Source organism: Chiroxiphia lanceolata, chromosome 10 (genome assembly GCF_009829145.1).
Source record: "Chiroxiphia lanceolata isolate bChiLan1 chromosome 10, bChiLan1.pri, whole genome shotgun sequence".
In the NCBI taxonomy this organism is placed as follows: Eukaryota; Metazoa; Chordata; class Aves; order Passeriformes; family Pipridae; genus Chiroxiphia; species Chiroxiphia lanceolata.
In genome coordinates this window covers 23,356,965-23,384,006 of record NC_045646.1, presented here as the reverse complement: position 1 = coordinate 23,384,006, position 27,042 = coordinate 23,356,965, and the positions used below count along the sequence as shown (strand labels likewise).

The 27,042-nt window shown below is 53.1% G+C and overlaps 3 protein-coding genes across 8 annotated transcripts; 2 read left to right on the top strand and 1 right to left on the bottom strand.

Moving 5' to 3' along the window:
• Positions 1-18: 18 nt before the first annotated feature.
• Positions 19-13,093, top strand: NRROS (negative regulator of reactive oxygen species). 5 transcript variants are annotated; one of them, XM_032697790.1, is made up of 7 exons: positions 19-78; positions 6,247-6,332; positions 6,425-6,564; positions 7,320-7,517; positions 9,794-9,904; positions 10,366-10,489; positions 10,724-13,093. In XM_032697790.1, the coding sequence occupies exons 6-7, from the start codon at positions 10,382-10,384 to the stop codon at positions 12,689-12,691; spliced, it is 2,076 nt and encodes a 691-aa protein (XP_032553681.1). In that variant the 5' UTR covers positions 19-78; positions 6,247-6,332; positions 6,425-6,564; positions 7,320-7,517; positions 9,794-9,904; positions 10,366-10,381; the 3' UTR covers positions 12,692-13,093. The 5 variants fall into 5 exon arrangements, with proteins under 5 accessions (XP_032553681.1, XP_032553682.1, XP_032553683.1 ...); XM_032697791.1 differs by having other exon boundaries at positions 9,791-9,904; XM_032697792.1 differs by lacking the exons at positions 6,425-6,564; positions 9,794-9,904 and having other exon boundaries at positions 7,320-7,863.
• A 3,438-nt stretch (positions 13,094-16,531) lies between these two features.
• On the bottom strand, positions 16,532-19,879 carry CEP19 (centrosomal protein 19). Of its 2 annotated transcripts, XM_032697802.1 has the most exons (4): positions 19,753-19,879; positions 17,591-17,776; positions 16,911-17,279; positions 16,679-16,874 (listed from the first exon to the last, which is right to left on the bottom strand). In XM_032697802.1, the coding sequence occupies exons 2-3, from the start codon at positions 17,718-17,720 to the stop codon at positions 16,918-16,920; spliced, it is 492 nt and encodes a 163-aa protein (XP_032553693.1). In that variant the 5' UTR covers positions 17,721-17,776; positions 19,753-19,879; the 3' UTR covers positions 16,679-16,874; positions 16,911-16,917. The 2 variants fall into 2 exon arrangements, with proteins under 2 accessions (XP_032553692.1, XP_032553693.1); XM_032697801.1 differs by having other exon boundaries at positions 16,532-17,279.
• An 86-nt stretch (positions 19,880-19,965) lies between these two features.
• PIGX (phosphatidylinositol glycan anchor biosynthesis class X) lies at positions 19,966-25,386 on the top strand. The gene is made up of 6 exons (XM_032697800.1): positions 19,966-20,032; positions 20,751-20,814; positions 21,247-21,379; positions 22,169-22,382; positions 23,644-23,744; positions 24,809-25,386. The coding sequence occupies exons 1-6, from the start codon at positions 19,978-19,980 to the stop codon at positions 24,950-24,952; spliced, it is 711 nt and encodes a 236-aa protein (XP_032553691.1). The 5' UTR covers positions 19,966-19,977; the 3' UTR covers positions 24,953-25,386.
• The last annotated feature ends 1,656 nt before the right edge of the window (positions 25,387-27,042 follow it).

The window sequence follows — 27,042 nt, the reverse complement described above, 5'->3', positions numbered from 1 at the left end:
AGATGGGAAGAAGGGAGCTGCAGTTTGGTGCACCAGGAGGACGGAGGCGCTGGGACTGTGATTTGCTGTTGGAGTCTGGTGAGTGGTTAACGAGGGATTGGAAACTCAGTGGTCTGAGAGCTGTGCTTGGGAAACTGCATCCTCTGAAACAGCTCAGCACTGGGGGAAAAGGCATTCCTGACTGCTGGAGGCCTCTGGATTGGGGTGGTGTGGTCACTGCTGCAGCCACTCTGCTGTATTTAGGGGCCTCCTTCCCACATCAGCTTCCCACTGTTTCCTCAGCTTTCCCAGTTCAATATTTCATGGTGCTTTTAGGAAGAAGTAGGTGATTTTAGGAAGAAGCAGGGGACTGTGTTGTGAGCTCTGAGGCACTTCCCAAACTTTCTGCATCAAGAATCTGTTTTTAAGCAGTAAATTTTGGCCGACATCCCTGTGAGCTCCTTCAGGAGCAGAGGGGTTTGATGCTTGCCAAGAAGGTGGATTTGCTTTTTTTTAGCCTGAGGTACTTCAGGGTCAGCTGAGCACCTGTTTGAGGTATTTTTCTAACCCTGACAAGGGATTAACTACTTTGGTCAGGGAGAATATCAACTGCTCACAGCCCCCAAACAGAAATCAGTCAAATTCACAGGTCTTGGCTTTGGAATCCTGCAGGACACCAGGATTTTGGGATAAGCAAGCATTTTGTCTATCATTTGAATAGAACCCAGAATTCCTTGTGATTTTAGTGTGCTGTGAAATGTGTTGGGAGCTGAGCAGTTGGTCATCTGCCCCCATCACACCTCTCTGAGGAGGTGAGGAGCTTGGTGTGGCCACTAATTTGGGGGCAGAGGCTGTTCTGGGCCTTGGTGGCAGCTCGTGCTGGCCCAGAGCCACTTGTGTGACTCCTCAGGTGCTGATGGCTGAACTGATAAATCAGGATGGAGCAGGAAACTCACCCTGGTAGGGGTATCTCCTGGAAAAGGGTGGGGTTTTTCCCCACTTGAAAACGCAGCAGTGAGTGCATTTCTGAGAGCCCCGAGTGCCTTCCCCCAGCAAACCCCAGTCGTTTCTGTGCCCCCTGTTTCAGGTGACAAACCCAGGCAGGAGCAGATGGACCTGGTGGTGTGGGCTGAGCCTCTGCTCCTCGGATGCAGCTGTGCTCTTCCCTGCCTGCCTCGGAATCTGACAGTGAGAAATCCAACTTTCCTCCCTGCTTATCTGTGATCTACATTTCTAAACTCCCTGAGCACACGGGTGTGTTTCCAGATGGCTGCCTCTATTTTTTTTTTTCTCCTGCCTCTATTTTTTTTTTCTCCTTTTCCATTTTCCCTGGGATGATGACAGCAGTGATGAGTTAAAATAAGGCTCAGCCTGATCATAGTCTGATCGTGCAAAACTGATTTTCTCCAAGTATTTGAGATACGACCAGCCCTCAGTCATTCCTGAGCCTGTGTATTTCCATGCTGATGTTTCAGTCCTAAATCTTTACATGTTATAAATAGCTCTTAGATATATGTGGTTTGGGTTTTGTTTTTTTTTTTCATTTATATACAACGAAATCTGCAGCCAGAAAGCAGCATTATTGAAACCTGCACTAAGGTCCTCTCTAAATTTACAAACCAGGTTTTTAAGGGGTTGGCAGTGGCTGTGTTTGATTCTCTAAGTGACAGAGGCCCACCTCGCAGCACAGTATGATGCATTTGAAACAAAAATGAACAAAGCAGTGAGTGAACACAGAAATATTTTCCTGCAGCGCTGCTGAACCTCTTAATTCATCCCTTAAGCAGTTTTTTGTCTCCTGCTGGATGATGGTGTGTGACTTCTGAAGGAACTCTGCCACCTCCCCATGAGAGGGCAAAGCTACAGCACTGTGGGAACCTTGTGGAGCTTCTTAAGTGTTGTGCAAACTAAATGTTTAATATGGAACCTTCTCCCTTAGCATTTGCTTCCTGTCCTCCTCAAAGACCAAAACTAAAAACCCTCAATGGAAGTGGATGTTGGACATGGATTTTTTTTTTAAATTCACTCCTTTGTTTGAACTCTGGGTCCTGAAATTAGGCTCAGCAAATATTTGCATTTCAGAAAATGACTTTTAGTGACAGCAGACTGAGACAAGGCTCTGAAATCACCTTAAAGGATTGACAGGGATTTGAGAGGCTCAAAAAAAATGTCACTGTTGCTATTCAAGTTCCACTCTTTCCCAGACTTGCTTTTCTTCCTCTCAGGCATTTATGATCAGGAAATAGTGATATCAGCAAAAACTTATTTAAAAAAATGTCATTGCAGCTGAAAGAAAAATCAGAATCACTGAAAAGGGATTTAAAAAATAAAACTGGTTGTACGTTATGAGTGTTGTTTGTCCTTCTGCAATTTTACCAGGTCAGGAATTAAATGGATTTTCCCTCCATGCCTGCACTGGCAGGTGTGGTGTGAGCTACCTGGAGTGGCTTCATGTCTGCCTGACTTATTTTGTCTTTTTAATCCTGAGCATCCCATCACTTTTAAACAGCAATTTGAGAGAGTAAACTCTGCCAGCTCCAATCTGTGACTTTATAAAGTGCTGGACAAACCTGCTAGTGAGGAAGTGGATGTTGGCCAAAGTGCTTTTTGTATCACATTCCAAATACTGCAGTGGTTAAAGCTTTTCATAGAGTCACACACTGGTTTGGGTTGGGAGGGCTGGGTTAAAGCTCATCCAGTTCCACTCCCTGCCATGGGGCAGGGACACCTCCCACTAGACCAGGCTGCTCAGCCTCTGCCACTTCCAAATCACCTTTGGGGTTTTTTTTTGTTGGCTTTTTGTTTGTTTTTTCTGTGCTCAGGTGACATCTGACAGTGGGCACCTGAGCCCTTCCATGAGAATTTGTGCAAGAGCAGAGCTGGAGGGTGGGATCCTGCTTTGGAAGCAGCCAAGAGATTTTTATCTCAGTTTCAGCATATGATTTTATCTATTCCTGGAAAAATAACTGACAGGAGCAGAACTGGAGCAGAGCTGGAACATTAGTGGGACTCAGGAGAGTGTGCAAGATGGAAACCAGGTGGTTTTACATGTCCAGCTGGGATGTGGCTCATGTTTACTGGCAGCATGAGCTGCTCTTCCCGGCAGGAAAGCAGAGGGCAGGAGGGGAGGATCTGTGTATTGATCAAAGTGTCCGACTGAACTTCCCCCTCCTGCACTCCTGTGTGAATCCAGGTCTCCAAACAGAGAGGTGAAAGTGCTTTGAGTCTCTCTCAGGTACAGCTGCAGGGATTGTGTTTTGGGTACAGCAGTGATGCCATTTTTGTGTTGGAGATTGTTTAAAAAACCCACAGCAACTTCTGTCCTGTCAGTTTTTCTGCTCTGTGCAAGACTAAGGGTATGTCCTGCATGCAACAGGGTGCTCCAATCCCCTGGCCCCACAGACAGACTTTTCTTTGTCACTCGTCCCCCAAGCAAGCTGGAAAAGAGGGATGCTGAACTCCACAGCTGAAAACCTGGGAAAAGGTTGGAGTGTGAATTTGCTTCCAGAAGAGCTGCTTGTGAGATCAGGCTGTGTTGCAGGGACGTTGGCCCTCCCGGCCAGAGGGGAAAGCCGGGCGGGATACGCTCAGCTCTGCAAGGAGCTGAGAGAGTTTCACTTCCCTTTGCATTCTCAACAGAATTACTCACTTCTCTTAGAAGCAGAACAGCAGCAGGAAGGGACTATATGGGGCTGCAGATGGGAGTAGTTTTTCTTGCCACAATTTGCATTGCTGAATGATGTCATAGCAGTGACTTGTCCAAACCTTCTCCTTATGGTGACTTACAGCCTCTAGTCCTGAGAGTTTTAGGCTAAAAACTGAGAGAGAGGAGGTTTAGATTGGTTATTGGGAAGAAATTCTTCCCTGTGAGGGTGGTGAGGCCCTGCCACAGGTTGCCCAGAGAAGCTGTGGCTGCCCCATCCCTGGAATTGTCCAAGGCCAGGTTGGACAGGGCTTGGAGCAACCTGGGATAGTGGAAGGTGTCCTTGCCCATGGCAGGGGGATGGAGTGAGATGAGCTTTAAGGTCCCTCCCAACCCAAACCATTCCACGACTCTACGGTTAAAAACTTCGGTGAATGTGCTGGAGTAGATGGGTCAAGGGGTTTTACTGCTTCCAATGGTTTATTTTATTGTAGAGTGCAAAAATAAAGTCAGTTTATCCACATTTGGCAATCCTCTGAGAAAAACTTGGGCAACACTTTTGGGCATAGCTGCAATCTAAGACCAAACTAGATGGAAGCAACCTGGTTGTGGGGCTGTTTGCAGCTCTTGAGGGCACGTAGGAGGAAAATCACAGAAAGGTTTAGGTTAGAAGGGACCTTAAAGCCCATCCAGTCCCACCTCCCTGTGATGTGGAGAGACACCTTCCACTATCCCAGGTTGCTCCAAGGCCTGTCCCACCTGGCCTTGGACACTTCCAGGGATGGGGCAGCCACAGCTCCTCTGGGCATAAGGTCAGTGGCCTTGTCCAGCTTTAGGCACTTGCTTCTCCTGCAGATGAGTTCCTGAGTGTCTCTGGAATGTCTCGGAACACAAGGGAGTGGATGCTCTTGGCTTCCAGTTGCTGCAGAAACATGAGGTTGCACTATTTCAGTATCCAATGCATCCCACTGCATGTTCTGCTCTGTATGATCCAGATGCTGTCCCACTCTCCAAGGAGGAGATTTCCCTTGGCATCGTGGTGCTGGATCCTGTGCAGCCCCCAGGCCTGGCCGGGGCAGGGCAGGGGTGTGCTGGCCACGCGTGCAGGCGAGCGGGGGAAACGAGATCCTGCTGTGGCTCTCCCCTCCCTGTCCCACTTCCTCCTCATTTACAGGCTGAGGAGGAAGAGCAGTGACCACGGAGATGGAGCTGCCTGGGCTGGACCTGCCTGTGGGAAGGGAACCAGGGTGCAGCCTCACCCCGGCACGGGGATCCGGGAAAGGGCTGTGGCTGAGCCACCGACCAGTTCCCCTCTTCCCTTCCCACACGGCCCTGTGCCCCCAGGAACATGGGTTTGCCTTCCACTAAGACCTGTTCCTGCCTCTCTTCTGAGTCCCACAGAGGAACCTTTTAGAGACTGAAGGATCAAAGGTGGGAGCCTCTATGAAAGTCCTGCTGTGGTGTTTAAGTCCTGATCAAATGTCATCCAAGCCCAAAGGCCTCATTTTCCCAATTGTTTGTGCTGGGACTCACCTGTGGGCTCACTGCACGTTGTCAGTCCTGGGGGGTGTTATTGCCTCCCCCCTCCTCCCTGAGTTCCCACAGCCCCAGTTCTTCAGATGTCAGCAGCCAGCATGTGGCTGCAAAGGTGAGTGAGCAAGCCCAGTACTCTGCTCAGAACAACCCAGAACTAATTCTGGGTTCAAAGAAGTCTTCTTTGAACCCCTCTTCCCATCAGAAAACCTGGCAAGAGCTAGGAGATTCCTGACAGCTGGAAATACAGGGAAGAAAGTCTTCTCTGTGAGGGTGGAGAGGCCCTGGCACAGGTTGACCAGAGAAGCTGTGGATGCCACATCCCTGGAAGTGTCCAAGGCCAGGTTGGACAGAGCTTGGAGCAACCTGGGATAGTAGAAGGTGTCCCTGCCCATAGCAGAGGGTGGAACTGGATGGGCTTTAAAGGTCCCTTCCAACCCAAACCATCCTGGGATTCTATAAAATGGGGGAGCAAAGCTGGGCTAGGCTGTGGCTAAATGTGTAACTGCAGAGCAGGAGAGAGCCAGGAGTGTGGGCAGCTGCTGGAAGGGGAACAGCAGTGGGGTGGGGGAGTCAGCCTAGAGGAAGGTGCTGGGGCTCTGGGGGGTCCCAGGCACAGGAGTCACTGCAAAACCAGAGCCTGGAGCTTTAGTGACTGATGTCAGTGCCGGCACACGCCTTTCCTTGGACACCCAAGCGTGGCCAGGTAAAGCAGCAGGGAGGTGGTTTGGCTACAGCTGAGGGGGGAAGAAGATTTTGCAGCTGATTGTAAATTGCTGAGTTTTGGCCCTTGGTTTCCCCTTGCAGGAACTACACCCAGGGGAGCTGTGCTTCCTGCAGAGCTCCCATCCCACTGTGGCACTGGGCTGGGGGAGCCCCTGCTCCTGTACATCGATGTGTCTGTGCCATCCTGGGATGGGACACATCCTTAGCTATTCCCTGGGGATAAACTGGGTGGATTCCTGTGGAGAAATTCAGCCAGATGAAATTCCAGAGCTGTAGTTTAAAGTGTTCAGGCATCGAGCTGACCATTTTAGCTTTTTCCTTTTGCCCGTGTAACAAATGATCCGTTTTCTTTTTTATGTTCACAGTTCATCTTAAATTAGAGGCAACTACTGCTACTGGCAGCTCCTGGGATACAGCAGACCTGGAGCTTCCCTTGTTTTGTCCAGAGCAGGTGATTAAATGAAATGAATTAAATTAATGATGCTTTGCACCATCCTCCCTTGCAGAGCCGCTTGTTTAATTCTCTCCACTTCTCCATTCCAGTGGGAATCAGGGAAGCCCATGGAGAAACATTTCTGTTTCACTTTTCCCCCACTCACCAAGGCTGTGGTCCTGCTACCGAGTGACCCTTCTCCTGGTGCTTCCACTCTGGAATAAATCACGTTTCCTGCAGGAAAACATAGGTGCAGCAGTGGGGCTGCTGTTTCCTGTTGCAGTTTCTCCCGTGCAGCATTCCAGGAGTAACTGGGAGCCTGCCCTCTTGTCACAGCTTTTCTCTTGGTTTGTGCTTGACAATTTGAGGGTTGTTAAGGGAAAAAGATGGTTTGGAGGAAGAGGACGTGGGAGGAACGGAGGAAGTTCACTGGGTGTAAAACCATGTGGGGATTCCCAGTCCTCCCCTACAGCTGCAGGAATTGCAGCTGCTCTTGTAGACACAGCTCCAAGCAGCTGAATTTCCTTCAATTTAATCCACCTGTGCCATTGGGCTGGATTGGAGCTTCCTGAAGAGCTGGATGGAGCAGCAGGTCCTGGCAGCTCAGTCCCTGTCCCTTTACCATGCTGATATTAAAAAATAAATTAAACCCCCATAAACCACACATCCAGTGTGAGGGCTGGGGGGTGGGGGTGAGGGGTGTGATGCTGCTGGGGAGGAAAAGGAGGGGACCGAGCAGCAGCTCTGGGACGTTTTCAGAACCAGCCGGCTGCAGGATGTGGGGAAAGTGTGAAGTGCAGCCCTGCTGCCAAACTGCCCCAGCACAGAGCCCTGGCCTGGGGCTGCTTTTGGGAGCAGCGGGGTGGGTGAAACCTGGGTGGGTGCTGCAGGGACTCTCCCACCCCACGGTGCCCTCGCTGCCAGGGAGAGGGGGTTACGCTGCCCTGGCTCTGGGGACGGGCTGGGGGTGGAGCAGGGCATGAAACAAGTTGTTTTCTCTCCCAGTTCCTGCTGGGCTGCAGGAGGAAGCTGGTTTGACCCTCGAGGCATCACCGTGTTTGGTGGCACTACAAGGAGGAATCTCACCAGAAGGTCTCCCAGGAGCCTCCAGATCCAGTGAGTGGAATATGGTCAGGGCTGAGGATGCTCAAGTTTTACAGCTCCAGGTGACTCTCTGCCAGCTTCTGCACCTCCAAGCACCAGGTGAGGGGTTTGGGTGAGGGCTGGGCTTGTGGCACGGTTTGGGATCAGCAGTTTATAACCGTTGGCCAGTCTCAGCCCTTTGTGTGCCCTTGAGCAATGCCATGGGAATTGTGCCCTGCTGCAGTTTCTGCCACTCCTGTTCACTTCTCTCTTCTCCTTCTTGATTTTTGTATGTCAAACTTCCTTGAAAATGGAGGAAACGAAACCACAGGGCTTTTTCACGAGTGGCATGGGACAGCTCAGCTTTCTCCCAGAGAAGAAATTAAATTTAGGAGGAGGGCAAAAAAATTATCTCCCTGGTCATTGGTGTTGGCTGCAGGAGTTTGGGGGCCACGTGGTCTGGCAGGTGGGGGGGATCCCAGCTGAGATGTCCCTTGGGAAGGTCTTAGTGTGCCGCAGTTCATCTCCCAGCTCCCATTGGTGCCATGGAGCACATGGCACGTGGAGCATGGACACTGCAGAGCAGAACCTGCTGATCCCACTAGACAGGGTCCTGCTGCAGGGCTGGATCCCTTCTCCATAGTTCTGAATCCTTCCCCAGCTAGTTAGATCAATGCAAACTGTTTTCCTCCTCAGTGGCTGGATTTGGGGCCTTGGGGATGCGTGGAGACCTTGGGAGAAGGGAGTCACGGGATGGGGAGATAGAGAGCAGGAGTAGATGGGGATGAGGAGTAAGGGGACCTCGCTGCTCATATTGCCTTGGAAATATGGATCTTTGTTTCTTGGCAGCTGTGGGAAAAGCCAGTTCTGCTGAGTTTCCCACAGGGATCAGCACTCAGGAGTCGCTGTATCCAGATGGGTCTGACCCGTGCCCTTGGTGCCGGGTTTGCAGAAATCCTGAGCAGCCCCAGGAGACCCAAAGGACTGGGGGTGGGGAATCCCAAATCTCACCTACACAGTGTGAGGGGCTGGGCATGGGTGTCCCAAAGTGGGACATGTCCAACCTTGGCTTGGGATGCAACAGGAAATAAAAGCCCCTTTTCCCCCCATGGGATGCACATCCCTCGGCTCCTGTTAAAGTCCCTGTGCTGGGCACTGGAGGCAAGCAGAAGCTGGAGGGGCACAATGGGAATAGGTGCCATGCAGGGTGGTGGCATTTCTCCACGCTGCAGGACGGGTGCCGTGGCTCCACGGACCTCCCTTCAGTCAAGATCTCTGCAGCCCAAAACCCGAGCAAGGGTTCTGCTGCTGGAGCTGTGGAGAGGAGTCCCAGTGCAAGGCTTGTCCCTGGGAGCAGCAGGACAGGCAGGAGCTGGTTCCCCCTGGCACCCCCTGGTTCCCTGCCCGGCCCCCAAGGTTCCTCCTTGCCAGGGAGCTGAGTGTGAGTGCGTGACCCCGGCTGTAAGTGCTGAGATCAGTAAGCGAGGAGCTCGGCCGCGCTCTCTGCCTCCATGTGACTGCAGTTTCCGTCGCTCCTTCCGCAAAGGCTATATTGGTGCTCAGCAGGAGGGCGGGTGGGTCGCACACCCAGTGGGTCACCCCTGCCCCCGGCCCTGAGAGCCCCCCGAGCGCAGCCCAGGGGCCACTGGCCACAGGATGGGCTGTGCCAAACCCTGCGCGCCGCCCCACGTGGTGAGTACCTGCCCCCCAAACCTGGGGGAAAACCCCAACGGGGGTTTTTGGGGAGCCCTTGGTGCCAGTCTGCGGATCTGTAGTGGCTGTGTGTCACTGGTGCCCACGCTTGAAGAGCTGTGGCTGCGTGGGCCGGTGATGGGGCTGGTGTGAGGTGTGGGGAGCACCCTGGGTGCTCCCAGAGCTCTTGGATGTGGGCTCTGGTGTGGGGCTGCGGGCGGGGGTTTCCTGCCAGGGCTGCTGCCTGCTCTCCTGGATGGGCAGGTGCCATCCCTGCAGCTCCAGGGAGGAGCGGGAGCATGGAGGTGCTCCTGGTGTTCAGAGAGGCCAAGAAAGGCTGGGCTGGGTGAAGGCAAGTGGGAGCTTCTCCAGAGGAGTTCAGGAGCCAGAGCCAAAGCTGCTGGTTTTTGGGTGCAGTGAGGACTCAGCAAGGTCCCTCTCCTGCTCCCTGCTGGGTATGAGGGGCTGCTGGAGACCAAGGGCTTGGGAGGGCAAAAGGTGCTGTGTGTCAGCTGCAGCTCGGGGAAGGGGGGCTTCCTCTGCATCCCCCTGATTAATAAATGCTGCTTTGATAAGGCACCAGCTCTGTACTTTTGGCTGTCCCGAGGAAGGAGACAGCCCAGGACATGCCCCTGCTCCCTCTGTGCTGTGAGGCTCCAGCTGCAGGGCTGCCCAAGATAACCCCCCATTTCTCCTTCAAGCAGTGGCAGTTCTGAAAGTGCTGTGTGCCGAGGCCTTGCTGAGCCCTCGCTGCTCATTTGCCTGAGTTTCAGCTTTTCCCCAGATGCAAATGTCATCAGCTCCAGTCCCACCAAGTCAGTAATGGGACAGGAGCTGCTGGAGAGCTTCCAATTCCCCGGGAGGGCCCTCGGCAGGGACGGGCGCTGGGGGGGTTCAGGGGGGACTGGGTCAGTGTCCCCTGGGGGAGCATTTGGTGCCAAGAGAGGGGACAAAAGCCCTGCCAGGGGGACTCCTCTGCTCGAGGGATGCAGTTCAGTGGCATTCACGAGCAGCTGTGCAGCTCTGACGGTGCCTTTCCCACATGTGCTGCCCCATGCACGGACCGAGCTGCCACCTCCCTGTCCCTGCTCTTCTCCTGCCCTCCAGGCTCAAACTGGGGGAGCCCCATGAGGGCTCCTGCTGGGGTGGGTGGGCTTGGTGCTGAGGCCCTCTGTCCCTTCTCCACAGGCAGCTCGTGGTGGCCCAGGTCACCTGCACCTTTTGGGGTGAGCGGTCTGCAGCTTCTGACCTCCTCGCTCTGTTTCCATCTCCACAGGAGTGCCGCCGCTGAGATGGAGGCCCCGCTCCCTGGTCTCTCCCTGCTTCTGGTCCTCCTAGCAGTGGGACAGGGAAGCGGGGCAGTTGCAGCCTGGGCACCATCTCCGGGTGGCTGTGAGCTCGTAAGTCCTCTCCTGTGAACCCTCACCCCTCTGAATGCTTGGTCCTGCCTGGCAAAGCCCAGGCGCCTCAGCGTCTCCAGACCTTCCCTATCCCAGCTACTGGCTTGGAGGGGACTGGGGTGCCAAGGTTCTAAACACAGAGCCACCTCCTCCATACTCATTCTGCTCCCCAAACTTCTCCCTCCTCATCTCCTGCCTCTCAGAGTGGTGTTACAGATCATCCTCTTGCTTTAGGTGCAGAGCACCATGGACTGCACTGGGAGATGGCTGAGCTCCATCCCAGGAAACCTTCGAGGTGATACCGAGGAGCTGTTGCTCGATGACAACACTATCCAGGTCCTGGGAAATGCCTCTCTGCTTCCATATACCCAGCTCTGCCATCTCAGTTTGACCAGGAACCGGCTGGAGCTCATCGAGCCCGGCACCTTCCACAGCAGTCAAGGCCTCCAGGAGCTCTCCTTGTCAGACAACCTCCTCTTCACCAACTACTCGCTGACAGCAGCTGCTCTTTCTGCTCTGCAAGCCTTGAGGACACTGGATCTGGCTGGAAACCGCCTCACTGAGGACATGGTGTCGGTTCTAGTCTGGAATCTATCTTCCCTAGAGTCCCTGTCTGTGGCCAGGAATGTCATCATGAGACTGGACCCATCTATCTTTACAAACCTGACACAGCTACTGGAGCTGAACCTGGAGAAGAACTACATCTTTGAGATTGACGAAGCTTTTGAAGGGCTGCAGAGTCTGCAGAGGCTCAACATAGCTTACAACTACCTCCCGTGTCTGGTGGGGTTCGGCCTCACCCAGCTCAGGGTGCTCAACGTCAGCAACAACGTCATCGAGTGGTTTCTGGCTCTGGAAAGCGATGACCTCTTTGAGCTGGAGGTGCTGGACCTGTCCCACAACCGCCTGCTGTTCTTCCCCGTGCTGCCCCGGCAGAACAAGCTCCACTCCCTGCTGCTGCAGGACAACAGGATGAGCTTCTACCAGCGCCTCCCCAACGGCACGTCCCTGGCCAACGTCACCGTGCAGTTCCTGATCATTGATGGCAACTCCACCAACATCACAACGGTCAGGCTCTGGGATGAGCTCTGCTACAGCAACCTCTCCTCCCTGCGCCTGCTGGACATGAGCCAGAACCAGGTCTGGGGCCTGCCGGAGGGCTTCCTGGCCCAGATGCCCTCACTGACCCACCTGAAGCTCAACCAGAACTGCCTGGAGGCGTTTCACCTGTTGGAGGAGGGCCCCTTAGCCATGCTGACTGAGCTGGACCTCAGCCAGAACCGGCTGGTGGAGCTGGGGACAGAGGTGGGTGTCGGGGATGTCCTGCCCAACCTGCAGCTCTTCAACATCAGTGCCAACAGGCTGCGGGCGCTTCCTCCCGGGGTTTTCACCCGCACCAGGAAGATCACTACTGTGGACCTCAGCCACAACCAGGTTGACCTCTGTCCCCAGCCAGACGTTGCAGGTGAGGCGGAGAGTCCCCCCTGTGTAGACATCAGGGGCGTGGAGACCTTGACCCATCTCTCCTTGGCCGGCTGTGGTCTGCGGGGGCTGGGCGGCCGCCCCTTCCAGGGAACGTCACTGATCCACCTGGACCTCTCTGACAACTGCCAGGCACTGACCGGGGGCCTGGGGTGGCTGCAGGACCTTGCCCTGACGCTGCAGGTGCTGTCTCTGAGGAACACCAGCCTCTCCTCCAGCGCCGTGGACTTCTCCACCCTGAACAGCCTCGTACGCTTGGACCTTTCGGGGAATTCCTTGACCGCCTTCCCCGCCTCACTGGGCGCCCTGGAGCTGCACAGCCTGGACCTGCGGGACAACTGCCTCCCGGCGCTGCCGCCGGACACAGCGCGGACGCCGCTGGGGAGGAGCCTGCGGGAGCTCTACCTCAGCCGAAACCCCTACAACTGCTGCACGCTGGGCTGGTGGGACGCCCTGCAGCGGGTGGAGGGGCTGCGCGTCCCCGACGGGCGGGAGGTGACCTGCAGCCACGGCTCCCACGCGCTGAGCCCCGGCGCGCTGCCCGGGCCCGTCCTGCGGAGCTGCCGCTGGCAGACGGCCGACCTGGCGCTGCTCTACCTCGTGCTGGCTCTGCCCACCTGCCTGACGCTCCTGGTGGCCTTCGCTGTCGTCTTCCTCATGCTCAAGGAGAAGCTGCTGAAGCTGCTGAAAAACCGGTGTGGGGTTTCCAGCCCTTACTGATGGCTGAGGAGGAGGAAGAAGAAGAGAAGGAGGAGGAGGAGGAGGAGGAGGAGGAAGGGCTCAGGACAGGGAACGAGTGGGAGGTTGGCCACTTACAGGATTACAGTTGATAACCTCTCCGAGGTGGGTGAGATGGAGACTTGATGGATGGAGGACACGGGGTGCTGGGTGAGCCCTAACGGTACCCAAAGGGTTCAGGGCGGTGTCTGGTGATGGAGCCTGGGAATCCTCAAGGGACATGTCTTCAGCAGAAACCTTCAGCTGGTGTGGACAAGAGCTGAGCAGACACGACATCAAACACCTCTTGGCTGAAGGGACAGGTTGCCCAGAGAAGCTGTGGATGCCATATCCCTGGAAGTGTCCAAGGCCAGGTTGGATGGGGCTTGGAGCAACCTGGGATAGTGGAAGGTGTCCCTGCCCATGGCAGGGAGGTGGAACCAGATGATTTTTTAAGGTCCCTTCCAACCTAAACCAGTCTGTGATTCTGTGACTGTTTTCCCCAGTGCTGTTTCCCCTCCCCCCCTCTTCAGGCAGTTCTTTTTATTTATTCCCACCTCAAAACATCCTCCAGGTCTGCAGACGGCCTCCACGAGGTGCCCCAGGCTGGAGCAGACATCACCTGGGCACTGCAGAGAAGGGTCTCCCTAGCCTCAGCCTCCCACAGTGCTCTTGCGGGCACTGCAAACCCGCAGGCAGCCCGGGCCGTGCACCCTGTGCGTGCGCTGATAAGATGGGCGTTGTCGGCAGGACTGAAAGACACACTTTGGGGGTTTGTTTCCTTGGTAAGCCACAGTCCTGGTTAGAAAGTCCATTAAAAACAGCCCGAGCGAAACGATGTGAAATATTGATTGAAAGGCAGGAGAGTAAATTATATCCTGCTGGTGTTTTATCATGGACTAATTTTCTGCCAGCAGTGCTGGATTAAACATGCAAAGGAAGTAAGAGAAAGCCCTCCCCCTCATTGTGGAAGCCCTGCTCCGGTGGGTGTGGGGGGTTTCCTCCACCCAGCTCCGGTTGCAGCTCACAAGCTCACACCGTCCCTCCTGGAGGGGCAGCGCTACCTGGGGAAGTGCTGCTCTGTTCCTCGGAGAGTCGCTGTGGTGGAAGGAGAAGTGATGGTGGCTTGTGCTAACTCAAAAGCCCTTCTGAGAACTGGAGCGGCTTTATTCCCTGGCACTGCTGGGATTTTCCAGTGAAACGTTTAATTGGGAACAGGAGGAGTGGGAAAGCAGCAGTGCCGTTGTGGGCATGCCGGGGGCATGTCCTTATGTGGGTGGGTTCTGCAGGGCAACGTGGGGTGTGCTGGGGGCTCAAGCCCACTGGAGTTGTCCTGGGAGGTGGTGGAGGGAGATGCCCAGGCTGGCATGGGGCCGGGAAGATGCCAGGGGTGGTGCAGGCAGCAGGAGCAGGGCAGCCCCCTCCCCGGCAGAGGTGTGGGACAGGGGTTGGGTGAGCCTGCTGGGAAGTGGCACAGCTTGGACCCTGCTGGACACGCTGGCAGCTCCAATGGGCCCAAGCGTGGCCAAGGCTCTGGAACCCCACTGTCAGACTCGGCTCAGAAATGGCCGCTTTCTGGCACTGTTTTAGACTGAACTAGCCAAAACCAAACTAGGCCCCAGCTGGGGAGTCCCTCAGCCTCTTTCAGCCCTTCTTTTGCCCATAAGCTGCACCCCTGGGGGACAGCAATGACCTAAAAATACATCCCTGTGCTGTCTCCTGGCAGCATTCCAGCGTCTCCCTGCTGGCAGGCTGAGCAGGTGCCCCAGTCCCTGGGGGTGTTTTCCCCTGCTGTGGGTGCCACGGCCAACCTTGGGTTGTGGATGGGCTCGCTTCCCCCCCACCCCAGCCAACGCTGCATCTCCTTCTGGAAGGGGGATGTGGGGTGCAGCTGTGGGAACACATGCAGGGAGGAACCCAGGCACCTGGCACTGCCCAGGGCACGAATAAAGAGCGGGGGTTCTTGGTTCTATTGAGCTGATGGGCGGGATAATCCACACTCCCCCATCACGTGCCTGGAAAGCTGAGGCTCACCTGGAGCTGGGATGTGCATGGGATGTCAGGGCAACAGGAGGAGATTCCACTTTCAGAGTGGTGGACGTCTTTACAAAGCTGCTCTCACCATCTTTGTAAGGTCATGGCGATAGGGAAGGCCCTTCCATGACTGGAGAACCCAAGTGTCCCACCCATCTTCAGTAATGGCCAAAAGGACATCCCAGGGAGCAACTGGGCAGTCACCTTCATGTTGGGAAAACCACAGAGTATCCTTTGTTTGGAACACACCTCTAGAAGAGGGTGGCTGGGAGCAGTGAGTGTGGATTGATGAGGGTAACTTGTGCCTGCCTGACCTCCTTTCCTCTCAGGATGAAATGGGTGGATCTGTAGGCAAGGGGAAAGTGGTGGGTGCCATTTTCCTCAGCTTCAGCAAGGCTTTGGACACTGTCCCACAACATTCTTCATCCAAGTGTGGATGTCACAGTCTGGATGGATGGGCAGCCAGGCAGATAAGGATCAGCTGGAAGATGAAGCACGCAAGGTAGTGGTTAGTAGGAGGCTGGTGAGAAAACAGGGTCTGGTTTGGGATCTGCCCCATTTCATCTTTGTCCATGACCTAAAGAAGGCTGTGGAGCACCTTTGTGCCAAGTTCACAGATGAGCCCAAACTGGGAAGACCAGCAGGGCTCCATCCTGAAGGACTGGTGTGGGCTGGGGGGACAGGCCAGCAGGAACCTCACGGTCCAGGGAGGTGATTACCCCCTCAACTGGGCACTGGTTAGGCCTCATTGAGCCCCCACTGTGAGAAGGGCCATGCCCAGGGAGGGGGTGCAGCCACATCCTCCCAGCCCAGCCAGGACAACACTGGGTACAGGATGGGTGTGCAGGAGGAGTCCCCATGGCTCCCTCCTGCCCAGGTGGGAGATCTTTCTCTGCTGTTCTGTTGCAGTCTTTGAAGCAAGGCCTGTGCCAGAGCCCCACACACCCTTTCCGGTCCTGGGAGAGCTGAGTCAGGCTTTAGATTTCTTTAATTTTGGCAAGTGAGGCGCCAGCTTCCGTTTCTAACTGAAGACCCCCGTGGCCAAGTGTGAGCTCCCTCCTGCTCTGCAGTGGTGACACAGCACTGTGGTTTCACTGAGACCCGTTCCAGATTTCCCCAGCAGTGACTCCATCGTTTCGGTGTGTGGGAGGAGAGCTCCTCCAGCCCCAGCGCCTGTGCTGCCACAAGACATCTTGCTGATAAATTTAACATGTTTTATTTAGTTTGTGGTTGCAAGAAGGAAGGCAGGAACTAGTCTGGGAGGCCATTTACAACTCCTCTGAGTTACCTCAGGCAGCAGCTCAGGATGAAGGCCCATCCCACCCACAGCCCTCACAGCTGCCTGGGTTTGGAAAGCTGAAACCCGGGAAGCTTTTGGAGTTGTGCAATTTCCTAAAAAATCCTAAACTTAGTCCTCCAGTTGTTGCAGGAGAGAAGGATTTGGCTGGTACAGACCAGCTGAGGTAGACAGTGGGAATAAAAGCTTCAGTGGGATGACTAAAGGTTTTGTTTTACTCTAAAGCCCAGCCTTTGAGTTTCTACCACTCTATTTTTTTGGATACTTTAAGCACATTCTCCCAGAATTGAGCACTTATAAGAAAGCATCATCCAGCAGTGTAAGGAACCAACCACCCCATTGCAGCAATTTGAAATCACTGTGTTTTCAAAAGTGCTTTCAAGACTAATTAATTTTCTAGATATTCCTTTTCTTAAATATAAGGATTTATATTTGTGTAAGCTAAAACTGGAGATTTAAGCATTTCTCAGGAAATGTGAGAGTAATATCCTCAATGCACTGTTGATTTATCCAGGAAGAATGATATATATTTAACTTCCCAGCAGGCAATAAGAAACACTCTACTTGTGCAATACAGCTTTAACAGTGCTTTCAGGACATGAATATTTAACACTTCATTTTCAGCCAAAGCTGACTGAAATGTAAAAAAAATTGAAAGATTAAATAAATTCTTTTATGTAGGAAAAGACTAAAACCACCCAACAATTTCAGCTGCCAAGTTTTCATTTCATCAAGACTGGCTTCTTAAACAAAGCTCCCTTAACCCTGGGACTGCGGTGGTCCCTCGGATTCTCCGTAGCCAATGTGCATCAGTTCTGTGTGGCACCGACATCATCCTCTCTGCTGGGACAGTGAGGTTTGTGCCTGAGCTGCCCATCCAAGACACCTCTGTCTGGAATCAGATTTCTTCATCTGACTCCAGGTCCCAGCCACAGGACTCCAGCTGCTCATCCTGTGGGAACTCCACCTCAACGTCATAGATGAAATCGGGGTCATCCTTCTTCTTCCTGTTCTTTTCAAAGAGCTCATCCATGATGCTCTTCCTCTTGGCTAGTTCCTTGTCATCTAGTTTGTTCATATCCTCCTCTGGGTCAATGGTCTCTTCCTGCTGAAACTTTTCCAAGCTCTCAGCCAGGCTCTCTCCTCCCAGATGACCTCTCAGCAACCTGTAGAGCTTCTGGAGCTGCCGCAGCGAGACCCCTTCCAGGTAGGGCTTGTGCCGAGGGTTGTTCTTCAGCTGCTCGGCAGCCATGCTGCAGTCTGGAGACAAAAACCACCACGAGGACTTACAGCTGCAAGCAAAGCTCTTCCCAGAGACAGATCTTCTCCCAGTGCCTCCCAAGGGTGCCTCTCCAAACCCTCCAGACTTAGAGAGGCACTGCTCAGGTTGAGATGGAGCCTTGGGCTCCTCAGGGAGGCAGTGTCATCACCCCAAAACACCCCTGTCTGCACGCCCTGCATGCCGGTAAGAGGCTACTCAGTGGTTACTAACGGTACTGTTACCAGTGAGTTCCTCTCTCTGTGTCTGGAGGGGACCTGGGGAACGCTACAGGTGAACGAATGCACCTCACCTGAGAACCTGGAGAAATTCCTGATGGGCATGATGCGCCGGCGGGTCTTATCCTGGCTGTGGTCTCTGTAGATGAGGACGATGGATGGGGGCTGGAAGCAGACCCCACACTTCTGTGGAGTGAAAGTCATCCCGGTCCTGGTGCTGGGAGTGGCCTCATCAGCATCCTCAGCAATGGTGAACCTCACTGGGAAACAGGGAAAAAGGAAACAAAGTGTGAGTGTCATTCAGCGCTGGTCTTTTTGTCAGGAGTAGAGTGACATGTTCAGCAAAATCCCAGAATCCCAGGATGGTTTGGGTTGGAAGGGACCTTAAAGACCATCCAGTTCCACCCCATGCCATGGACAGGGACACCTTCCACTAGCCCAGGTTGCTCCAAGCCCTGGCCTTGGACACATCCAGGGATGAGGCAGCCACAGCTCCTCTGGGCAACCTGTGCCAGGACCACCCCACCCTCACAGGGAGGAATTCCCTTATTTGTCTCTGTTTGTCACAAGCCTGGGGATATCACACTCCTGATTTCATATGGTGAGTGACAGCCTTGCATCCACAGTGTTGATATATCTAATGCTGTGGCTGCCCCTTTTTTAAGATTTTAAGAGTAGAAGCACCCAGTCAGTGTTTGCTTTCTGAAGCTTCAGAGTGATCTTGCTACAGCACCAGATCTGTAGCCTGTGACAGATGGGACAAGGAGAAAGAACAGTCAGAAATGAAAACCAAAACCAACAAAACTCCTTATTAGTTAACAATGAAAATATGAATTAATTTTAAAGAGTGGAGATGTCTCATTTTAAAGTAAGGACTGCTGAACTCTCAGGTACCAGTGCCTCAGTCAGCTACTACACAGAGGAGGTTATGAAGTTGGTCCCTAATTATCCTTTTGACTTTTCTCTGAAGCATTTGGTCTTGTAGCAGGAGAGGAGGAACATCAGCCTGACTGGCAGCAACAACTTCTCTTTTCTGCCTTATCACATTTGTCCCCAAATGCTCTTGGGAACTTCTCAGCATCAGCTCTGCCCTTGGCTCCACCCCCTTTCTGGGTGAAAATTAATGAATTATGGAATTAAATTAGAGCAGATTTAAAGATCCAAGTCTGTTGCAGATCTTGTTTCCCAGCTCAGTTCACAGCACTGAGTACGTGTGTTACTTTTATTTTGGTTTTAAATAAGTGAAAATATGCCAAATGTGAAGGTGAGCTCAGACTGCCCTACAGAGAGCCAAAGTAACAAATTATAGCCCCAAAAAAATCAATGTACGTCTCCAAATTGAGAAAAATTACATTACTCTTCAAAAACTGCTTTGAAGTAGAGTTGAAAAGTCTTCCTCCTTTGTTAAAAGCCACATAGGAAAGTTCAAATTTGCAGTAAAGTCCTTAATAGTGGAGATTAACCACCCTGGAAGTGTCCAAGGCCAGGCAGGACGGGGCTTGGAGCAACCTGGAACAGTGAAAGGTGTCTCTGCCCATGGCAGGGGGTGGAACGAGATGAGCTCTAATGTCCCACCCAACCCAAACCATTTTGGGATTCTGTGAAGACGAGCAACATAAACGCGAGCAGCTGCTCTTTGGATCCGCGGGTGTGTTTTATGGCACTGCCGACGCCGGCGCAGCAGCGGCGCCGCTTTTGCCGTTAAAAAGCCGTTTTTCTGCCGCAGGAGCGGCCCGGGGAGGGGGGGGTAGGGCCGGGCCCTCCCGCCCCTCGCAGATCCCAGATGGATCCGGGAAGGGAACACAGGGGCTCACCTGGTCCCACCTCCCTGCTCCAGCAGGGCCATCCCAGAGCACACAGCACAGGACTGTGTCCAGAGGGGTCTGGAATATCTCCAGTGAGGACACTCCACACCCTCTCTGGTCTCTGTTCAGGGCTCGGTCACTGCACAGGGAAGTTCTTCCTCATGTCCAGGTGGAACTTCCTGGGCATCGGTTTCTGGGCTGGACACCCACTGCTGGGCAGCCTCGAGCAGAGCCGGGTCTATCCCCTGCCCCTTCCTGACAGACACGGTTGAGGGCCCCTCTCAGTGTCTCCTCTGGAGGCTGAACAGCCCCAGCTCCCTCAGCCTTTCGTGCTCCATGAGATGCTCCAGTCCCTTCAGCATCTCCGTACCCTCCGCTGGACCCGCCCCAGGAGCCCCACGTCTCCCTCGTACTCTCGCCCCTCCCCTCACCTCGGGCGGCCGCAGGGCCGAGCACGAAGGCGCTGCTTCCTCCTTCTCCTCCTCCCCCGCCCGGTTGCCATGGCTACGGCGGCCCTGGAGCCAAAGGCCCCCTGCTCCGAAGGCCCCCTCCGGGCTGTCCGCATCAACGCCTGCGGGACACGGCGCGGCGGAGCGAGGCGCGGGCTGGCCCCGCGCTGTCAGGCGGCGCCGCGGGCAGCCCCCGGAGCGGGCGCCATGGCGGGCGGGCGGCGGGTCGGCGCCGGGCTGGGAGCGCTGCTCTGCGCCCTCCGTGAGTGCCCGCGGCAACGGGAACGGCCTCTGCGCTGGGACAGGCCGCGAGAGCTGGGCGTGCTCAGCACGGACAGGAGGCGGCTCCGGGGAGACCTTAGAGCCCCTTCCAGTGCCTGAAGGCGCTCCAGGAGAGCTGGAGAGGGACTGCGGGCAAGGGCCTGAAGGGACAGGACAAGGGGCATTGGCTTCCCACTGCCAGAGGGCAGGGTTAGATGGGATATTGGGAACGAATTGTTCCCTTTGAGGGTGGGAAGTCCCTGGCACAGGTTCCCCAGAGGAGCTGTGGCTGCCCCATCCCTGGAAGTGTCCAAGGCCTGGTTGGACAGGGCTTGGAGCAACTTGGATTAGTGGAAGGTGTCCCTGCCCATGGCATGGGGTGGAACGAGGTGGTCTTTAAGGTCCCTTCCAACCCAAACCACTCCATGATTTGGGAAGCACATCTCAGTCAGTGACCCAAGAAACCTCTTCTGCTGTTGATCACAGTCGAATTCTCCTGTGAGAGGTTTTGCAGATGAGATATTCACGGATTGTATGGCTTCACTAGTTAAAGTCGCCAGCCCGTGTGATCACTGTGTGTGTTGTGATCACTGTGCTGTGGTCTCTGTGTGTGCTGTGATCTCTCTGAGTGCTGTGATCACTGTGCTGTGATGTCTGTGCTGTTCTGTGCACACTGTAACAGCAGTTACAGTAACACTGTTGTCTCTGTGTCACCTCAGATGTGCAGGCAGCCTGTCGGGACACCACAGTCACACAGGAGCTCCTCAAAGAGGGGTTTCACAGGTGAGTGCTCTCCCAGCCCTCCATCAGTACAACATCAGGGCTGATTTTACGTGAGAAGAAGCTTCTCCTCTTTTCAGGCACAGTTGTATCAACTTCTTGATCCGTGAGCATGTCTCAGGAATGGATTAACATGATCAAATGATTAACAAGCTCTAGTGGAGGAGAACACTCCTCACTGGAGTTCCCTTTCTAAGATCTCTGTGGAGACTGTTGGTAATTGAGAAGTTAACAAAGAAGTGAAACTTCATTTTGGCCATGGATGTGGAGTTGGGGTGAAGGAGAGCACGGCTTGGCAGGGAACTGTGTTCTGGATGAATTGCACAGTGTGAGAGCTGCATCTCTTCTCTGTGCATCTGGGAGATGTCTCTCAGGGGTTTTGTGCCGACTTTTGAAGGGCAGGTATAAATGTTTTGCTTCTGTTCTTGCTTGAAGGGACCTGCTGGTGAAGGTGGAGCTTGGGGAGGATGCAGGGGGATGTGCAGTGGCAGCTAGAACTCGTCTTCCACCGGGAATCTATGTGGATTCCTACGAGCTGGCGACGCTGCAGCAGCAAAATTTAACCAAGGTAACGGCCCCAATGCCAGGAGATCTGGCAGTGACCTGGATAAGGACTCAGGGAGTTGTAATCTCTGCTCATTATCTGGCTTGTTGCACCAAGGGGTTTAATCCCTGGAAGGAGATGCCACACAGAATCATCTTTGTGACATCTCACTGTATCTCTGGTTTGATCAGCATCAGTTTTGTGTCGTGTGCTGCTGATATTCCCATACTGTCTGGTGGAGCTGCTGCTCCTCTGCTTAGCCCCCAGGTGAGCAGCTGTGGGAAAAGCACTCGGGTTGAGAAGGGGGAAGGGTAACCCCCAGAAAGGTGGTGGGGAGCTGTAAGCAGTGTGCTGTGTGTTTGGATGGAGTAGCTTCCCAGCTTTGTTTTCATCCCGGCTTTCTGTGTTACTTTCCAGTCTTTGCTTCACATTTTGGATATAGAGATGTGCAAAGGCTGTGGCTTAAATTTCCTTAGGTGCTGAATTTGGTTAAAACATGGATGCAAAGGCTGTGGGCACCTCCTGCCTTTGGGGTGCCTGAGGTGCAGGTCCGGCCTTGCTTACTCACCTCGTTGAGCTGATGCCTCCCAGGTTTGGCTGCAGGCACAGTGACACTAAGCTTTTCACATGTAGGAATCACTCATTGGAGAGGGACTTAGAAAGGTATTTTGGAGCAGCTTAAGGCCAGAATTTCCAGCTTGATCATCCTGACCACGTAATCAAGCCCAGTGCTAGAAAATGAAATGAGGGAAATTGTTTTCCCCCCGGTGTCAGTTCCGATCGCAGCCACACCTGTATCTTTCCCACTCGCAGGCGGTGCTAATTCCTGATGTCACTGATGTGGAGGCTCCCGAGTACTTGGCCACAGCTCTTGTCCTCGTGCTGTACCTGGAAGCGGACCCGCGGTGTTCCCGCTGTTTCCGCGCTGCCGTGCCCGTGCACGCGCGGTACCACCGGCCCGCCGAGGGGAGCCAGCAAGCCCTGGTCGTTCTGGAGAGCCCAGAAGTGCTGCTCTGCTGCTGCCACAGTGAGATTCTCCATGATGTTTTTCTGGGGAGAGGGGAATAACCATGGGTAATCCAGAGCTTGGAATCTGGCTCTGTATTTTTTTACTGGACACGGAGCTCCTGGTACTTGTGTGAGCGCGAGGGGAGGGTGTGGCCCTGATAAAGACCACGTTGTCTTCCTCGCTGGGTGCTGCTGCCTGGCCAAAGGCAGATGGATTGTCAGCACACCTCTTGGTGTTATGCTGCTGCCATTGTACCCCTGTGCTGCCTGGGTTCTTCCAGCTGGAAGTGTTGGCAGTTGTCATGATCCGTGTGTTTGTCGTGATCCCGGCAGGCCCTGGCTTGCCAAAGGCCTCCTGCTCCGACCATGCTCCCAGTGTTTCCCTTGGCAGCTGAAGCTGTGCAGGGTGTATTTAATATCCACTGTCGCCTATTTAGAGGAATCAAAGTATTCTGATGGTTTCTAACACTTTGTTCCTGCATTCCCTCTGTGTAAAGGGGGAATGTAGGAAACTGTGCCTGAAGCTTAGAATGGTCAGAGTCTCAAACTCGGATGAAACAAGAACCTGATACCACTGACAATGAATATTTCAAGTTATATGAACAATGAAATCTTATGGTTTTGCTGCAAATCTCATGTCCCTTCACAAAATCATTCCTGCCAGGTGCCAAATCAAACACACCAATGGTTTTCAACTCCTTTATCTTCACTTGTGCATCATTTGAGCAGTGATTTTCTGGGGTAAATGTAGGGGCAGGCAAGACTGCCTTTTCTTTTAAAAAAGGGGTCTGAAATCTTCCTGTTTTTCTGCCACATTTACTCCTTACAAACAGGAAAACATTTATTATTACTATGAAAATGTGTAAAGTATTGGAAGGGAGTTCTTGCATGTGCAGACAGAAGGCCAAGAAGGAGAAATGGAAGAATGACTTACTTACTTTGGGGAAAATTCTAAGTATGGGTAAAGTTGAGGGATCTATAGGCTAACCAGGAATTCTTTGCCCTGTTAAGGACAGAAGGGCCAAGATGCCACACAAGTGAGATTCTTTCTTGGTTACCTGCTGTATCAGGAAGGGAATTGTTGCAGAGTTCACAGGAAGGACTGCCCAGCCGTGCAGGGGAGCTGGCACGTTTCTGTCAGTGCTGTTTCACCGCTTGCCTTCCAGGGAGTTGATTCTGTCAAGCTGTTGTGGGGGAAAGATCCCTTATTTGGCAGAGTCTTGCAGGCCAGATTGCTTCATCCCCCCTGGCTCCTGCTGATGCACTGGTGCCTTCCCTAGGTCAGCTGGCAGCAGAGTGTTGGGAGCCTGCTGAAGTGGGAGCTCCCTGCTTGGCCGAGAACGTCAGTCCCTGTCAGTGGCACAGCACAACACACAGACCTGTGAGTTCTCCTTTCTGGTTCTTTTTAACATTTCCTGCTTCTTTTTTTGGTGTGATTAGCAACTTCCATAGCACAGGAATTAATCAGTAGAAGACTAGTTGGGTGGTTCCCCCTTTGTGAGGCTCCTTTCTTCCTTTCTGAGTGGCTTTTGGTGGGGGTCATCCTGCCCTTCTGCTGTGCTTGCAGTCACTCTGTGCTCTTCTGGCCCTTTGGGATGGCTGCTCTTCTCATCTACTTTTTTTTTTCCTTACTAGTTTAGTTGGAATTCTAGGATATAATTGGCTCTGGTCAAATTAAGAAAAGTCTTTACAATGTTGGTGCTTCGGAGGAATAGCAGAGTGAAAAACTACTTGATGATATAACTAAAGGAGGGGTAAAACTGCAAAGATTTGAGGAATAGCATCCTAAAAAAAAGGCCACTTCTGTTTGTTTGTTGGTATCTGATTGAGTAAGTATTTAGGAAAGGTGAAATTTCTTATTCTGTGTTCAAAACCAAGGGAAATTGGATCTTTAGTGTGTTCAACAACTGCCTTTGATGCTCAGAAGGGTTACAGTAGCATAGAAATTCAGAAATAAGACTTGATTTATATAATAAAAAATCCCTTGTTGTTGTAACACACGTGCCTTCTTATATTTAAGATGCTTGGAGATGCCTGGGATATCTGCAGCTCTTGTCCAAAAACACTTAGGAGCTTCTTGCATCCACAAAAAACCAAATAGTTGTTTACCCTGGGGAAATCTGTCTTCTCATTGATCTGACTTCACTGTGAGAGCTGCTCTCCTCCATGTGGTATTCCCTACACATCCCCAGGGGTGTAGGAGCAGAGATACAGGGATACAAGTGGCAGCAGGTCCATTTACTGAGCTTTGCAGTGCAGCAGTGGCTGCCACTGTGTTTGCTGAGAATTAAAAAGGGCATGTCCCATCTTGGTTTTGATTTCAAATCCCAGAAGAAGCCTCAGCCAAGGGCTGGTTAAATCAGGGTCTGGTTACTCATCCTCTCAGTTGCAGGCAAAAAGGAACCGTTTGTTAAATGAGTACAATCCATTTGTTTTTCCTTGCAGGCACGGCAGGAATCGATGCTGGAGGTTCCCGTGGGGCTCAGGGAACACAGTTACCTGGTGTGTGCCCTGACCCTGCTCACCACCCTGCTCTGTGCCAGCCTCATCCTCGCTGCCACCTGCAGGCATGGACACTTCTCCCTGTGACCTGCTCAGAGGGGGGGAACACGGAATGACTGACCCCCATCCAGCAAAACTGACTGGATATTACATCAGATTCCTAGATGGATCCTGTTCTACTGCTGTTTGTATCTTAGGGGGTGCGAGGGTCCCATAATGAGTTAGAGTTCCTTTGCCTTAATGCTTGGAAACACCTTCCACAGCCCAGAAGACAGTTTGGATGTGTTGTCCGTAGCCAAAGCAGATAGAGGGTAGGAAAAAATCTCAGAAATCTGAAAACACTGCTGTAGGTAATGGGACAACAGTCAGCAGTGGAGTTTGGGGCTCCTATTCCCTCCTTCTGGCCCAGAGCCTGTGTCCAGGCTTTACCTCTTGTAGAGCTGTTTGTACTTCTTGACTCAGGGATTGGTTATTAAGGGTATGGAAAACATTATGGAGTCATTGAAGTGTCTGAATTTTAAGCTTGTTGTGCAGATGGGTTATGTATGAATTTGTGAAGAGACATTCTGTGTATACCTGGGACAGGAGAAGGCTGAAATAGTCTCTCCCATTCTGATAACTGGGAGGAATTGGCTGCTTTTGGTCAAATTAGAATCATGGAATCATTTAGGTTGGAAAACTCCTCTAAGACCATCAAGTCCAAGCATTCCCCAGCACTGCCAAGGCCACCACTAACCCACGTCCCCAAGTGCCACATCCACATGGCTTTTAAATCTCTCCAGGGATGGGGACTCCACCACTGCCCTGGGCAGCTGTGCCAGGGCTGGACAAGCCCTTCCATGAAGAATCTTTCCCAATATCCAACCTGAACCTCCCCTGGTGCAACGTGAGGCTGCTTCCTCTCATCCTTGTTCCCTGGGAGCAGAGCCAGACCCCCACCTGGCTCCACCCTGCTGTCAGGGAATTGTGGAGATAGAGAAGCCCCCCACCCAGCCTGCTTTTCTCCAGGCTGAACAGTTGATCAGAGTTGAAGTTTAGAAAGTTTGAAAGAAACATCACCCTATTTCATGAGCGGAAAGAGCCCCTTGGAAGAGGAGAGCCAGTGAAAAGATAGTGACTAGAAGCAAATATTTAGAAGACTTGAATTCAGTCGCCAGGACAGTTGATAAATACGAGGAAATGGAGAGGAAATTACCCAATGGAAAAGCTGAGTGGCTCTGGAGCGGCGGAGGCGCTCGGGTGCTGTCTCTGTTTGTCACTAGGTGGCACCGTGGGCCCACAGTGACTCCCACGTGGAGGATTTTATTCCCTGTGAACTGCGAGTACGTCAGGAAAAGCAGGTGATTTGGGGGAGTGCGTGTGTGAGGGGCGTGAATGAAAACTCCTTTTGTGGGCTCAGTGTGTGGCTGAGGCTTCCCAGCAGCAGAATTGGCCTTTCATCGCTGTCCAACTGTAGCCTCAGGATCCCTTGGGCATCTTTCTCCTGGAATTCTACAGAGAGCTCGTCTTGTGACTTCGCCCACGACTGGTTGGCAACTGCTTGGACACTGGGCTCTTGTTTGCCCTCGGTGGCTGTGCCAGGACTTCATCCACTACCTCAGAGGGGTCAGCTCTGCATCTGCTGGGGGGAGATGTGAAAAGGCAAAAATCAAAGGGAGATTTGGGCTGTTTAACCCCATCAGTGCTGGGACCAGCATTGTAGCGCTTGTCTCCGAGTGGGATTCTTAATTCCCAGAGTTGAATTTGTCCCTGGGCTCTCTCTGTCTTACATAGGTAATTCTGTATTGCAGTCTGACCCTTGGAATGGCAACATCCCAGACTGCCAGTTCAGTGGCAGGGCAATCTGAAAACTCACTTTTTTTTTTAAAAAAAACACCAAATAGTACCACTTGAAAATCACAGGTTGAATCCCTCAGCTAGATCAAGCTGCCTGATATCAGACCCTGGGGGAAGGAAATGGGAATCACAGAATCACAAAATGGTTTGGGTTGGAAGGGACCTTAAAGCTCATCCAGTCCCACCCCCTGCCAGGGGCAGGGACACCTTCCACTGTCCCAGGTTGCTCCAAGCCCCGTCCAGCCTGGCCTTGGACACTTCCAGGGATGGGGCAGCCACAGCTTCTCTGGGCAACCTGTGGCAGGGCCTCCCCACCCTCACAGGGAAGAACTTCCTTCTAA